At 43.5% G+C, this 13,147-nt stretch overlaps 4 protein-coding genes and 1 pseudogene across 4 annotated transcripts; 2 read left to right on the forward strand and 3 right to left on the reverse strand.

Moving 5' to 3' along the window:
- The first annotated feature begins 113 nt into the window (after positions 1 to 113).
- On the forward strand, positions 114 to 788 carry LOC120423541 (mite group 2 allergen Gly d 2.02-like). Its single transcript, XM_039587388.1, has 2 exons — positions 114 to 273; positions 343 to 788. The coding sequence occupies exons 1-2, from the start codon at positions 204 to 206 to the stop codon at positions 726 to 728; spliced, it is 456 nt and encodes a 151-aa protein (XP_039443322.1). The 5' UTR covers positions 114 to 203; the 3' UTR covers positions 729 to 788.
- Positions 789 to 3,341: 2,553 nt separating this feature from the next.
- Positions 3,342 to 4,826, reverse strand: LOC120423551 (40S ribosomal protein S8-like; annotated as a pseudogene).
- A 2,242-nt stretch (positions 4,827 to 7,068) lies between these two features.
- LOC120423542 (uncharacterized) lies at positions 7,069 to 7,729 on the forward strand. The gene is made up of 2 exons (XM_039587389.2): positions 7,069 to 7,228; positions 7,287 to 7,729. Exons 1-2 carry the CDS (start codon positions 7,159 to 7,161, stop codon positions 7,670 to 7,672), a joined length of 456 nt encoding a protein of 151 aa, XP_039443323.1. The 5' UTR covers positions 7,069 to 7,158; the 3' UTR covers positions 7,673 to 7,729.
- A 1,180-nt stretch (positions 7,730 to 8,909) lies between these two features.
- Positions 8,910 to 9,529, reverse strand: LOC120423543 (NPC intracellular cholesterol transporter 2-like). The gene is made up of 2 exons (XM_039587390.2): positions 9,375 to 9,529; positions 8,910 to 9,312 (listed from the first exon to the last, which is right to left on the reverse strand). The coding sequence occupies exons 1-2, from the start codon at positions 9,445 to 9,447 to the stop codon at positions 8,933 to 8,935; spliced, it is 453 nt and encodes a 150-aa protein (XP_039443324.1). The 5' UTR covers positions 9,448 to 9,529; the 3' UTR covers positions 8,910 to 8,932.
- A 404-nt stretch (positions 9,530 to 9,933) lies between these two features.
- Positions 9,934 to 10,554, reverse strand: LOC120423545 (mite group 2 allergen Lep d 2-like). Its single transcript, XM_039587393.2, has 2 exons — positions 10,398 to 10,554; positions 9,934 to 10,337 (listed from the first exon to the last, which is right to left on the reverse strand). The coding sequence occupies exons 1-2, from the start codon at positions 10,468 to 10,470 to the stop codon at positions 9,958 to 9,960; spliced, it is 453 nt and encodes a 150-aa protein (XP_039443327.1). The 5' UTR covers positions 10,471 to 10,554; the 3' UTR covers positions 9,934 to 9,957.
- Between the last annotated feature and the right edge of the window lie 2,593 nt (positions 10,555 to 13,147).

The raw sequence follows: 13,147 nt of genomic DNA on the forward strand, positions 1-13,147 counted from the left end.
AAAGATTGGATTCTCCCGCAATATATCTGCATGCAACCCCGTGTACACGAGAGCGCCTTATCAGCCCTGATAACACCCGAACATTATCAAACGACCCCCAAAATTGGTGCACTATCGATGCTATAAAAGTACCGACCAGGGGGTTCGAACCCTCACAGTCACTCTCGGAATTCGCCGCAAGTCACGTCCACACCTCAGCCAAGATGTTCAAGTTCCTGCTCGTAGCCGCCCTGGTGCCAGCGATGGCCCTGGCCAACGTTGCCTTCACTGGCTGTAAGTTTCCCCTATCACCACAGTGGTTGGTGTCTTGACTAACCAAACCGCCCATTGCTCCATTGACAGGCCCCAACGGAGCCCCGACTCCCGCGTCGCTGACCGTGAACCAGTGCTCGGGTGATGTGTGCATCCTGCAGGCCGGCCAGCCCCTGACCGCCACCGCCACCGGAATCGTGAGCCCCGTCGGATCTGCCACCGCCACCGCCCACATCGTTGCCCGCGTTGCCGGTCTGGACGTCGGATTCGAGATCCCGCCGGCGCTGGTTAACGCTTGCCAGGTTGGAATCGAGGGAGGCTGCCCCGTTGTCGCCGGAACGCCGTTCACCTACACCCTGAACGATCCGTCCCTGGACGCCCCGGCCCGTGACATCGAGGTCGAGATCGAGGTCGGTCTGACCGGCGATGGTGGCTCCAACCTGGGATGCCTGCGCTTCCGCGCCCGTATCCAGTAAATGGTTTATGCTTCTCCATTGTTTTGGGCGACGTAATAAAACTGTTTTATGGCATTGAAATCTTTTTTGTTGTCTTTTAGTTGAGTTACTATAAAACTTTGACATTTCCCCGACAAAGCCTGGGGGGTCCTCTCCCCCTACCCTACTTCGTTACGTAACAAAATAACGCTCCCATACTTGCCACAAATTTATTTTTTAAATTAGGATGGACTTGGTTTATGCGACGACACGACAAGACACTCGGTGGAAAATCCCAATCAAAAAGTGGTTCCTCCGTGAATTCCGTGAAATCCCCGTGATTCAGCAAAGTCACGGTAACTTTGATGGACCCCTCGGTTTTCGTCGAAATAAATGTTTCTCGCAGCACTGCTTGTTGATAAATATTTACAATCGATGGAAACAGCTGTTTTGTGTTTTGATTGTTTTTATGTTTTTCGTTTACGTTCCTGGTTTTTTTTTCCTTCGGAGAAACCGCCTGAAAAGTCCTCGGGTCAACCGGCCGAAAAGAATGAAAAAAGGCCAGCGACCGCCGCTTCTGCTTCCGGCTTGGATAAATAGAAAGCCGCTCTGGAGAAGAGGCAGTGCACTCCAGATTTCTTGCACTTCGAACGATTCCTGCGCCTAAGTTTTGCAAAATTTTGGCCTTCACTTCCTCTTCGGCGATGGTTCGGGACAGGTTATGAAAATTCTTCGATATGTTCCTACTCCTTCGGTTCGGGAGCTTCCTGCTTATTCTCTGTCTTCCTCTTTTGTTAGCTCATATTGGCCGAGTAAAATGCCCGATCAGTAGTTTAAAGAAAAGAAACCCCCGAAAGCGAGAGAAGTGCTGGTTTGCGAAAGTAATTCACTGTCAGCTGAAGAAGGGAAGCTTAGCACTTCCAAGAAGACGGTTCCAAGAAGAGGTGTTGCCGCGGCCATCCGCTCCACAGACTTCAGAACGACGGAAAAGATGGCCGCAACGCCGGAGACACGGCGGGTTACGAGGGCGATGCGGCCCATCAAGCGTATCGGAGCAGTCACCGTTAACGAGAAGACCCGGGAGATGCTGGAGCAGCCAAAGCTGGTCAATTTCTTCAAGATGGCGAAACTATCGCCGAAGAAACGCCTCCAGCCCGGCCGGCCAAGGCCAAATCGACTACCACGACCAAAGCGTCCCATCCGCTGGCGTCGGCCAAGGCAAAGTTCGGTAGCGCCAATAGTGCCGGGAATTTGGACTGTAATTGTAATTGTAATTGTAATTTATTTGGTAACGATATCCTGTTAGTTTACACTTTGTATCAGGGCAAGGAAGGGATTAAGGAGATTGTACATTTGGAGCCAAAGAAATTGTCAATTCTCTGAACGGGTGAGAAAAAAAAACTAAAATCTAATCTAATCTGGATCTAGTTCTGCATGTGTGTGATGACTGCTCGCTTAAATGGGTTGAAACGAGCTTCTCGTTTGATTGCCATTGGTAGGCTGTTCCAGCAAGATGCCCCGTGCACCAGGACGCTCTTGCCGCTGGATGTCGTGTGGCGTGGGATGATGAAACCGGCGGTGCGCTCTTGCCGTCCACGCTGGAGATGCTGCATAATGTAGTCAGGCAGGGTGCCCTCGAACGCCTTTTTCATGAAGCAGCATACTCGAAGTTGGTAATTGTCTGGTAGATCGTGTCCCATGATTGAATTACGCAGTGCAACTGTTGTGTCCCGCCGTCGGAGGTTGTGCACAAACCGCAGTGCCGACTTGAAGCCACGGTGCAGCTGTTCGCGTAGGGCGGCGGACAATCCGGGAAAGTAAACGGTGTCGCAATAGGTGAAGAATGGGACAATAACAGCTTGTACAAGTTTACGTCGTGTCTGCAGGGAGAGCACAGATCCGAACCTTCGGAAGGTTCTCAACGTGTGATAAACTTTCCTGACGACGTCGTTAACTTGTGCCTTCCAGGTCAGATTGCAGTCCATGTGCAGCCCAAGGTTTATCACTTGGCTGCTAAGCGGGATGATCGAGTCGCAGAAGACGATGTTCTCCTGGGGTGTTACAGTTCCGGTTTTGTTGAACACGATGGCCTGGGTCTTTTTGGGGTTCGGAAAAAGCTGGTTGACTCTGGCCCAATCGGCGATCGCCGCCAGATCCTCGTTGACGTCGCGCACGATTCGGTCTACCTCAGCGATGGGGCCAGAGAGATAAACCTGCAGATCGTCGGCGTACAGCTGCCACTCGCACTTCAGGTTCCTTGGCAAACTGTTTATGTATAGGCTGAACAGTAACGCACTGAGGCAAGATCCTTGTGGCGTTCCGTCCGGTACGTCCAACGCTGCTGACATTGAATTCCCAAAGCGAACGATCTGGGACCGTCCACTGAGGAAAGATGTGATGAGGTCACAAGCAGACCTGGTGAACTTGAACTCGGTGTTGAGCTTCTTCCGTAGAATCTGATGGTTCACGCAATTAAACGCCAGCGAAAAGTCAACAAGGACCATCACTGTGCAGCGGTTTTCGTCTAGGTTGCTGTACACATCGTGCACAACTTTTGTGAGGGCCGTGGTGGTGCTGTGAAATGAAAACCAACGACGACCGCTTTTCCGCACTGGAAGAAGAAAATCAGCCCGACTAGGATGGCGAGGAGATCCAGTTGGACATGGTGCCGGTACCAACTTGTCTACATGGAGGAAAAGCCAGTACAAACAAGAATGAAATGAAATGAAATTTACGCACCAGGTGGAGGTGGACCGGATACGGTACCTGCTGGTACAGTCTGGACGAGGAGTCGGAACGTTCGGCCGAGAAAAAGGTTGTCGGTGGGAGAACTTCGGTTTGCGACGAATTTCTACAAGAGTGCCGAGAGCCTCTTTCACTAGGTTGCGGCACATGCCGCAAAGCTACCAGGAAAATGAAACATCTACAAGGCGGTTCCAAACCTGGACAGCCACCTGTTTGTACGGGCGATGGAGAATGTGGCGGAGTATTCGATTAGTGCCGATCGTGAGGAGGACCAACGTGACGGGCAGGTCGTAAACTGCTCGTGTTGGAGGGGATTGTGGAGAAGAATATTTGCAATTGATTTAAAGATGTTTTATTTACATTATTAATTCATGTACCTTTATTATTGCATAAAAATATGAAGGAATTACCCAACTTTTAATTTATTATCATTGAAATGGTTATATTTTTTTATATTTAAGTTTTTCACCCCCTAATCCAAATACATGTCCGCAGTTCTGACATTTGAACCACTCATTACTGCGCCGCTCCTTACCCTCCAGCAGGTATACATTTACAGGGCCACTCTGTCCAGGTCGGGAAACGAAGACGACCCGCGTTGAACTGCTTCTCCAGGGCGGGATCCATCTTGGCGTACTTCTTGAGCAGATCTTGCTGCGCTTCTTGGCCAACACATTCACCTTGCTTGTCTTCAGGTCACGCTTCTTGCCCAGCGACGGCAGGTAGTAGTTCTCGTACCACTGGCGGAACAGGGCCACATCGAACATTGCCGTCGTCCAGGCAGAGCGCACGTAACTTCCTGTTTTCACCTCGGGTTCGCACAAAGTGGACACAGCTGGCACTAATCTTGATGATGGCGGCCGGGCGTCCCAGCTGGTACTTCCTCTTCTAGCGGATGGCGGCCTTCTTGCCACCGGTTGTCCGCTACTTGTGATAGCTATCGCGGCTGATACAATCTTGATGTGTTGAAAGGTGAAGGATTAAGTAGAGGTGTCAACAACGATCGCTTCACTGCAGGTTCTTGTTCGGAACAAGATCGCCACTGTTTCTGGATGTTGTAATCTTGTCAGAATCGAGCTTATCCTCTACGGTCGTGCCCTGGGCACGGTTTGCTGTAACACCAGCGGGTGAACTTTGACGACCAGTGCGGGATGTTTTTTCTGCTCATCCAGTTCGTCGTACTCCGGATGGGGGATCTTCTCCTGCAGAGCCACATCCAACGGTGGATCAGCACAAATCTTCTCGCCGTCCTAACCGGACGCTGATTCCACAAGTGGAAAAAAAATATATTAATAAAAAGTTTTACTAAATTCTATCGATTCCTCCCCGACCAGTCGATCAACAAATTTCACAGTTGAACTTGTGCTCACCTCGGAAATTCCCGTACTCTAGCATGGCCAACGATGGAAACCCGTCAATATCGACGTTGCTTATCCTACACTCGTTCCGCCTAGGGTCGGAAATAAATCCGCCCACTGCCCCACTACGCGGCGTCGTATCAACAGCAGCGTGTATCGTCGTCGTGTATCGTGGTGGGTACACTATCGTAGGTTGGCCAACGGTACCGGACGTGGCCCTGCCACAGACGAAAAGCCGCGGGAAGTCACGCTCCTCCCAGATCAGCAACCGGTCGCCGAAGAAGGCTGTTGTTTATTTTTCAAAAATGACATTTCTCGCCGTCACCAAGCCAGTGCAGCCAAATTCAAGATTTTTTTAAAAAATTGTTTGACGTTTCCAGTTTGGCATTTCCAGTTCCCGAGGAACTGGAGGGGTAAGCCGATTTGGTACCCACTTTTTGGAGCCGAGTGGCTTGTCGTGTCGTCGGTTTATGCATTTTATATAGGAAAAATAAGTAATTTTGCTTTATAAGATTTTACATTACAATTTTGATATTGCAAAATTTTGCACCTAATTCGACGCACACCCCGAAAATATGCACACATCAAAATTCACACCCCCTCTCCACCCCGCTCGCCTACTATGGTGAGTGTCTAGGATAAAAGCTATCATCGATATGCAGCAATGCTTTCGGGTGTGTGTCTTAGACAGTTTTTTTCTGCTGTAGTTTGAGGTGTGCACATTTGTGAAGAGCTTTCCAAAACTTGAAACTATCTATATATTTAAAAATTGGTATCTTGAGAATGGTATATCTAATAAATAAACACGCTTGAAAACCATATCTGATCACTGATCATTTTTGATTTTAAAGCTTAAAAATTATATTGACAAGACAACGACGATGGCTAAACATTGGTCCCCTTGGAATGAGCTGTCATGTAAGACCTTGTCTGTCAAGAAGAGCCGCGAAGTTAATTTTTCAAAATTGATTTAAAAATCCATTCTAAACTCTTTTTGGATGTACGAAGGGTCATTGTGCTCAGAAAATAAGCTCTATCGTTAGTGAACAATAATATGAGAAATCCAAACTTAATTTTGGAAACCCAATTGGGTCCTAAAATGAAGCTTAGATTGCTGATATGTATTATTGTTTACAGCGATAAAGCTTATTTTTCTGAGTAAAATAACCCTTTGTACGAGCACAAAGAGTTTAAAATAAATGTTTAAATCAATTTTTAAAAATTAACCTCGCGGTCCTTCTTGACAGAAAAGCTCTTACTTGACAGCTCGTTCCAAGGGGACCATAGTTGATCCATCGAAAAAATGTTGTCTTGTAAAAAATTTGTTTTGCATTAAAATGAAAAAAAAAAGTGATCAGAAATGGTTTTTAATTGTGTTTTTTTACCGCTGTACATAAAAATTGACATAGAGCTTTAGAACTCAATTGTGAAGTACCCTATTTAAAAGGGCAGACGACGAGTAGACATTGTATCCTTTTTTGTGTGTACCCTTTTGAATGATTCGATATCAAAAAAAGAATCTGTTATAATTGGATTTTCTAAACATTTGCACACAGAACTGAAAAATGTAGATATTATGATTAGACGAATAGACGAATATGGTGTCTTCGGGAAAGTTGTTCTAATTTTAATGAAGGTCCTACATCTGAGAATTGATAAAGATCGGACGACTATTGCGACCTCCACAGGTAAAAGCTGAAACAGTTGCTTTTCTCCATACATTTTGAGGATTATTCCCATACAAAAATCAAGCAATTAGAGGGAGGGGTTCCCGTGGTCAGGATGAGCTCAAATTCGGAATTAAGCCTAGTGATGGGTCAATCTTTGATTTCAGGGGGAAGCCCCGAGAAAGCCCAGATTTGGACCACACTAATAGCCATGACAGCTGTCAAAGCACTTAAAAGTCGGGTAACGTTCAATGATAAGGGTTTGTTTATTAAAACATAAACTAATTTAGCTCATCTTTTTGACGCCACTGGCAGTGGGCATTATGGCTGCATTTGACATATCAGTAGGTAATACTGATTGTGGAATATTCACGAACATTTCTTCGAACTAGGCAATCAATAGGGAGCCCTAAACACCTCCCCTCAATCAGCAACAACATGCCACCCCAACTTCTGTTGGTGTTATCAATTTAGCGAGCGTGTGGGTACGATCAATTTGTTGATAAACCAAAACACAATGCTATCAACAAAGAAAAAAAAAATGTTTAGATTTGCAATCGACATTTTTTGTGTTTTGTTTTTTTTATGATTTTACCGGCTTTTTCGCGACAAATGTCGGCTATAAAACATGGCTTGCTGCGATACGACCGGCATTTGTGAATTTCTCCAAGCAGATCGCAGTAGCCTTCCAAAGAAGCCGAGATGTTCAAGTTCCTGCTCGTAGCCGCCCTGGTGCCAGCGATGGCTCTGGCCGCCGTAAACTTCTCTGCCTGTAAGTTCCCCCCAACAAACCCGCCGTTTGTGTCTTGACTAACCTTACTTTATGGCAGGCCCGAACGGCGCTCCCACTCCCGCGACGCTCACCGTGAACGATTGCGCCGGAAGTGTGTGCACCCTGACCGCTGGTGCCCCGCTGACGGCCACGGCTTCCGGCATCGTGAGCCCGGTCGGATCGGCCACGGCCACCGCCAACATTGTGGCCCGCCTGGCTGGTCTGGACACCGGATTCCAGATTCCGGACCCCCTGCGTGACGCTTGCCAGGTTGGACTCGTCGGGGGCTGCCCGATCGTGGCCGGAAACGCGTTCACCTACACCCTCAACGATCTGTCGCTGGACGCTCCGGCCCGCGGAGTACAGGTTGAGATTGAGGTTAGCCTCGCCGGGGACGGTGGTTCCGCGCTGGCCTGTCTGCGCTTCAACGCTATCATCCAGTAAGGAGCGGTTTGACTGATTTGTGGTAAAATAAAGTGATTTTTGAGATTTTGTGAATAAGTCGTTTTTTTTATCTAATAGGAGAAATCTACCCATTTTAATCACTCTAAGCCGTTCGACCAATTCTCATCTCTTATGCCGTTTTCCGCTATTAAATCAACATTTTCAGATATATTAACAATGGAGAGTTGCTTGCTCACTTTAATTTGAGCTATTTATTTCTTTGGAACAGTCAAAAACACTTTGTGAAAGCTGTAATTCATGATCAAAGTGCTGATAGGCCGATAATAGAAATAGGCTGAAAAAGGGTATAGTTCCCCTATGTCAACAGCAAACAATAAGATTGGCCAGGCCCACTACGTTTAATCACACGTCAAAATGATTCATTGCATCAGAGAACGATCCCGTCAAACTCGACGCACCCGATCTGGGTCGTTCCGTCTTGGAGTCCGAAGCGAACCTTCACGTTGATATGAAGGATTGGCAAATACAGGACCGGAACTAGAACGGCGACGAGAATAAACTTGAGCATGATGATTTGAAATTATCCTGATACTTACTAATATCCATTGAGCTAGCGAGAACGACTTAAATAGGCTGACCAATCATCTCTAGTTGGATATATTAAGCATCTGAGCACGTTTTCAATTTCGTGCACGAGCTAGTTTGAAATGCTAAGGTTAGCATCACTCTCTTAAGTAATCGTTTTAGTGCTCGAAATTATCGATGTGAATTATCAGTCTTACGATGGATTATCACATGTTTATTTACTTTAATGGCATTTTCTCGACTTCTGACTTCTGACTTCACTATCCAGATTTTTAAGCGAAGATGGCGTTCGAATGGTGGACGCCCGAAATGTCAAAATCACGCAGTGGTACCAACATTACGAAAAAAGTGTGCCATGGCATGACAGCCATACTTTTTTTTTTCTAATTTTGGTGCTACTGCGCGATTTTGACAATTCGGGCGTTCACAATTCGAACGCTATCTTCGCTTAAAAACCTGGATTGAATAACATGACATGACAATCCAATGTCAATTATGATTAAGGTAGTCAAACTAATAAAAAACAATAATAAACCGAAGTTCTCAATATCTTGCAAGAATTGACAGTTCGTGTTACCTCGTTTCGCGAACCAGCGAAAGGCTCGTTAATAAAGACAACTAACTTACGGCAATTTTAATCTGTCAGTCAAGCTGTCAGTTGTTAAAACTAAACACGATAAAACACGACAAATAAGCTTTAAACAAAAACTTTATTTACACAATAGTTCCGTCAAACTCGACGCACCCGATCTGGGTGGCCCCGTCGCGCAGTCCCACCCGGATCATCACGGTCACGCCGCCGAGGGGCACCTCCAGCGCCGGGTCGTTGAAGATGTAATCGAACGGTTGACCCGCGACCAGCGGACACGACTGAACTCCGGCCACGCAGGCATCGGCCAGCTCCGGCGGCATCGGGAAGCCCAGATCCAGTCCGGCCAGGAAGACGTTGATGAACGCCTCGACGTTGTTGGTAGACACGGGGCTGACGATTCCGCGGGCTTCGGCCACCAGGGGCTGGTCACGGACTAGCTGGCAGGGCAGGGCGGTGCAACCGTCGATGTTGAACGAGGACGGGACCGGGGCTCCGTTGGGGCCTTTGAGTTGGTATGTTTTTGGATTATTTAAGCCACTTTAAAGGTTTTTTAGGTTAGCTTACATGGTCGGAACGGAGTCGGACTGGCCAAGGCCAGAACCGGCACTAGGGCGGCTACGAGGACAATTTTGAACATGTTGGCTTCGCGAAACAAGCTGTAGGCGGTTGGAGCGAGTTTGGACCTTAAATAGACCAACGCAAACTGATAAGATACGGTTTTAAACAACAACCTAAGTCACGAAATTTATAAAGATTAGACTATCGAAATCTAGAAAAGGGCAATTTCTAGTTAACGTCATGGTTTATGGCACCATCGAGATTAGCTATAGTTACAACACATTTTAGTTCGCGTTCAGTACAACGGTCTTAAACCGTCAGCGATTTCAGCGAATCAAAATAAAATCACTCCGTTTTGAACCATGAGGTTTTCCCCCGTGGTATCACAACTCCAGGTGACGCAGATACAAAGTTCAAGTTTACGACCCCCGCAACGCAGTTGCTGATTGTAAACAAATGTTGGTCGTTTCCGTTTTTATGGCACGCCAATTGCACCATAATGGCTCCGGGTCGAAACGTCAAACAGTGTTGCCAATTTTGTCAAATAAAAAACAGTTTCAGGTAAAGTAAATAGATTTATTATCTCTCCCTAGAAGATTATAGCATCAAACTCGACACACGCCACCGGCATGGCCTGATAGCGCAGCCCGACCCGGATCAGCACGGCGATCCCGTTCAGCTGAATGTCCAGGCTGGTCTTCTCGAACACATAGTCGAACCGTTGACCGGCGACCAGCGGGCAGGACCGGATCCCGCGCGCGCAAGCATCGACAAACTCCGGCGTGATCGGGTACTCGAGGTCGATTTCCTGCAAAAACACGTTGATGTACGCCTCGACGGAGTTTGTCGACACTTGGCTGACAATGCCGCGGGCTTCGGCCGTCAGCGGTTGGCCACGGTATAGGGTGCAGGGCAGCGCGGTACAACCCTGGATGTTGAAGTCCTGCGGAACAGGGGCGCTACCGGGACCTAGCGGGAGAGTTTGGAACTAGAGTGTTCTACATTTTTAGTACAAGTGGTGAAACTTACAGCTTCGGAAGGGCGTTGAGCTGGTTACGGACAGCACCGGGATTAGGACGGCGGCGAGAATAAATTTTAGCATTTTGAACTGAACTGTAGGAAATTGTGCAGAAGACTGATTGTATCTTTTGGTGTTGTTTTACTTTGCTGCCAGGAAACAGATAAAAGTTTTTAGCCTCTGATATCGCTACTGTCCGAAAATCATTTCTGATATCAGTTTTTGTTGGCATCTGTCCGATAAAAAATTGTCAGACTTCAATCAACAATCACTTTTCAGAGAGGTGGTTTTAACCTGTTACTGGATAAGACTGGGAAAAATTTACAGCAATATTTACAATTTCAAGTTTATTGATTATAAAATTTATTATTGATTATTAAAAGCGTTTTCAACTGAACTCGAGTGATGAATAGCTCAATAAGAAATGAGCAAGCAATTTTCTATCAAAAGTTTTGCAAAATTAGTTGTTTAAATACCGTCATTAGCGGGTGAGATTGGGTCATACAAAAATGCTGAAATTTGTATGACCCCTTCTCACATCTGAGTGCTTAACCTGTCAAACAAACGAGACTTACTCCTAATCAAAAGATTTATAATGAGATTATATGCGCAGATTTTATGTATCAGCAATGCAAGCGCAAAGTTCACAAATGCATAAAGTTTCCATTTATGCCCTGGTAACGTCGTCAATTGATTGCAGTGAAAAATTGGGTTTTATCGGATAAAATTATTCGATAGAGTCTTAGCAGAACTGAATTTTAGCATTTTCACTGCATCACATAAGCTGAGATATGCATCACTATGAAATTGAATTTAAATATATCATCCAAAACTTAAAAATTCAAAAAGAGAAATTATTGGGAAAGTTGCCAATAAATTAATTTATGACATTAAAATAACAAGAATAAAAAAAATACAAGACATCAAAAATACAATATACCAAAATACCCAAATATCAAAATACCAAAATATCAAAATACCAAAATACCAACATACCAAAATACCAAAATACCAAAATACCAAAATACAGAAATACCAAAATACCAAAATTCTAAAATACAAAAATACCAAAATATCAAAACAACAAAATACCAAAATACCAAAATACCAAAATACCAAAATACCAAATTTCTAAAATACCAAAATTCTAAAATACCACAATATCAAAACACCAAAATACCAAAATACCAAAATACCGAAATACCAAAATACCAAAATACCAAAATATCGAAATACCAAAATTCTAAAATACTAAAATACCAAAACACCAAAATACCAAAAAACCATAATACTAAAATACCAAAATACAAAAAAAAACAAAATACCAAAATACTATGATACCAAAATTCCAAAATACCAAAATATCAAAATACCAAAATACCAACATACCAAAATAACAAAATACCAAAATACCAAAATTCTAAAATACCAAAACACCAAAATACTATAATACTAAATACCAAAATACAAAAAATATAGCAAAATACCAAAATACTATAATACCAAAAAACCAAAATAACGAAATACCAAAATACCGAAATTCTTAAATACCAAAATACCAAAACACAGAAATACCAAATTTCTCTTGAAATTTCTCAAATACTTTAACAACATACAGTATGTAAAAAAAAAAGTATTTACACCTCTTGGGCACTATGCACATTTTGTGGTGAAACATGTAAACAATTTAAAGTTTGACAGAAACCTAGTACTACGTTTTGTTCAGAAACTCATGCCGAACATTTTGCTATAAAAAGCTCATGAAAAGATGATTTTCATAAAAAGTTATATAACAAATACTACTACAGAAATCAAAAAAGGTGCAAAAAAAGTTTGTACACCTTTCGAAAGATTATCATAAATAATGTCATTTGTTGACAAATCGCCAGAAATCCAGTCTCCCAACTCCAAATAGGCATCCTTGACTGATTAAAACATAATTTGGATTGAATATAAAGTTTACTAAATACTTAGTGTAAAAATTTATATAACTCTGGAAATTCTATATAAAACTTATCTAAACTTATATTCTGGATTGGGTATAACGCCGTTTTGGGGGTCTTTGTATCGATAGAATAGATAATTTCGTAATTGAAATACGCAATTTTTGGTACCTTAACATGTATAGGTCATCGCTGAAATTTTCAAGGGCAAAAGAAATAAATATAAAATTACCCGGGCTAAAATTTTAAAATTTTGTAAGCAGAGTATATGACAATTTTCTTAAATCCTCAAATAAAATTTTCATTGCAAAATGCTTAAACAAATTTAGGACCTGAAATATTCAAAATTCTTAGAATATTTAAAATACTTAAGATAATTTAAATACCTAATACAATACTCCAAATGCTTTTAAAATTGTTCTAAAAAAACTCTAAACTCTCAAACTTCATTATTTCTGACAAGAATTTTTAGCTGTTATTTGTATTTGATAGGCAAATTAGCAATCAGGGTCTAATTTTCACCGATTCCCAATGGTTAAAAAAATTGAAATTAAATATATCTTTATTAAACATTCTTATACAGTCATCCCACATATTCGGAACGGTTTCCAGATCGGCCAATGTTCAAAAAATCATAGCAAATCGATAATTGAACTTAATGATTCGCTTTTACCTTCATTTGAAAGCTTTTCTTGCGATCTTTCGAATGCTGTATCGAAAATCTGCAAATTTTAACTTTCATATGAAGTTTTTGAAGAATTACTTCGACTCTTGAAATCCACAAATTCGGAACACTTTTTTCTTACGAATGTAAACAA

Source organism: Culex pipiens, chromosome 1 (assembly GCF_016801865.2).
Source record: "Culex pipiens pallens isolate TS chromosome 1, TS_CPP_V2, whole genome shotgun sequence".
NCBI classification, from domain to species: domain Eukaryota; kingdom Metazoa; phylum Arthropoda; class Insecta; order Diptera; family Culicidae; genus Culex; species Culex pipiens.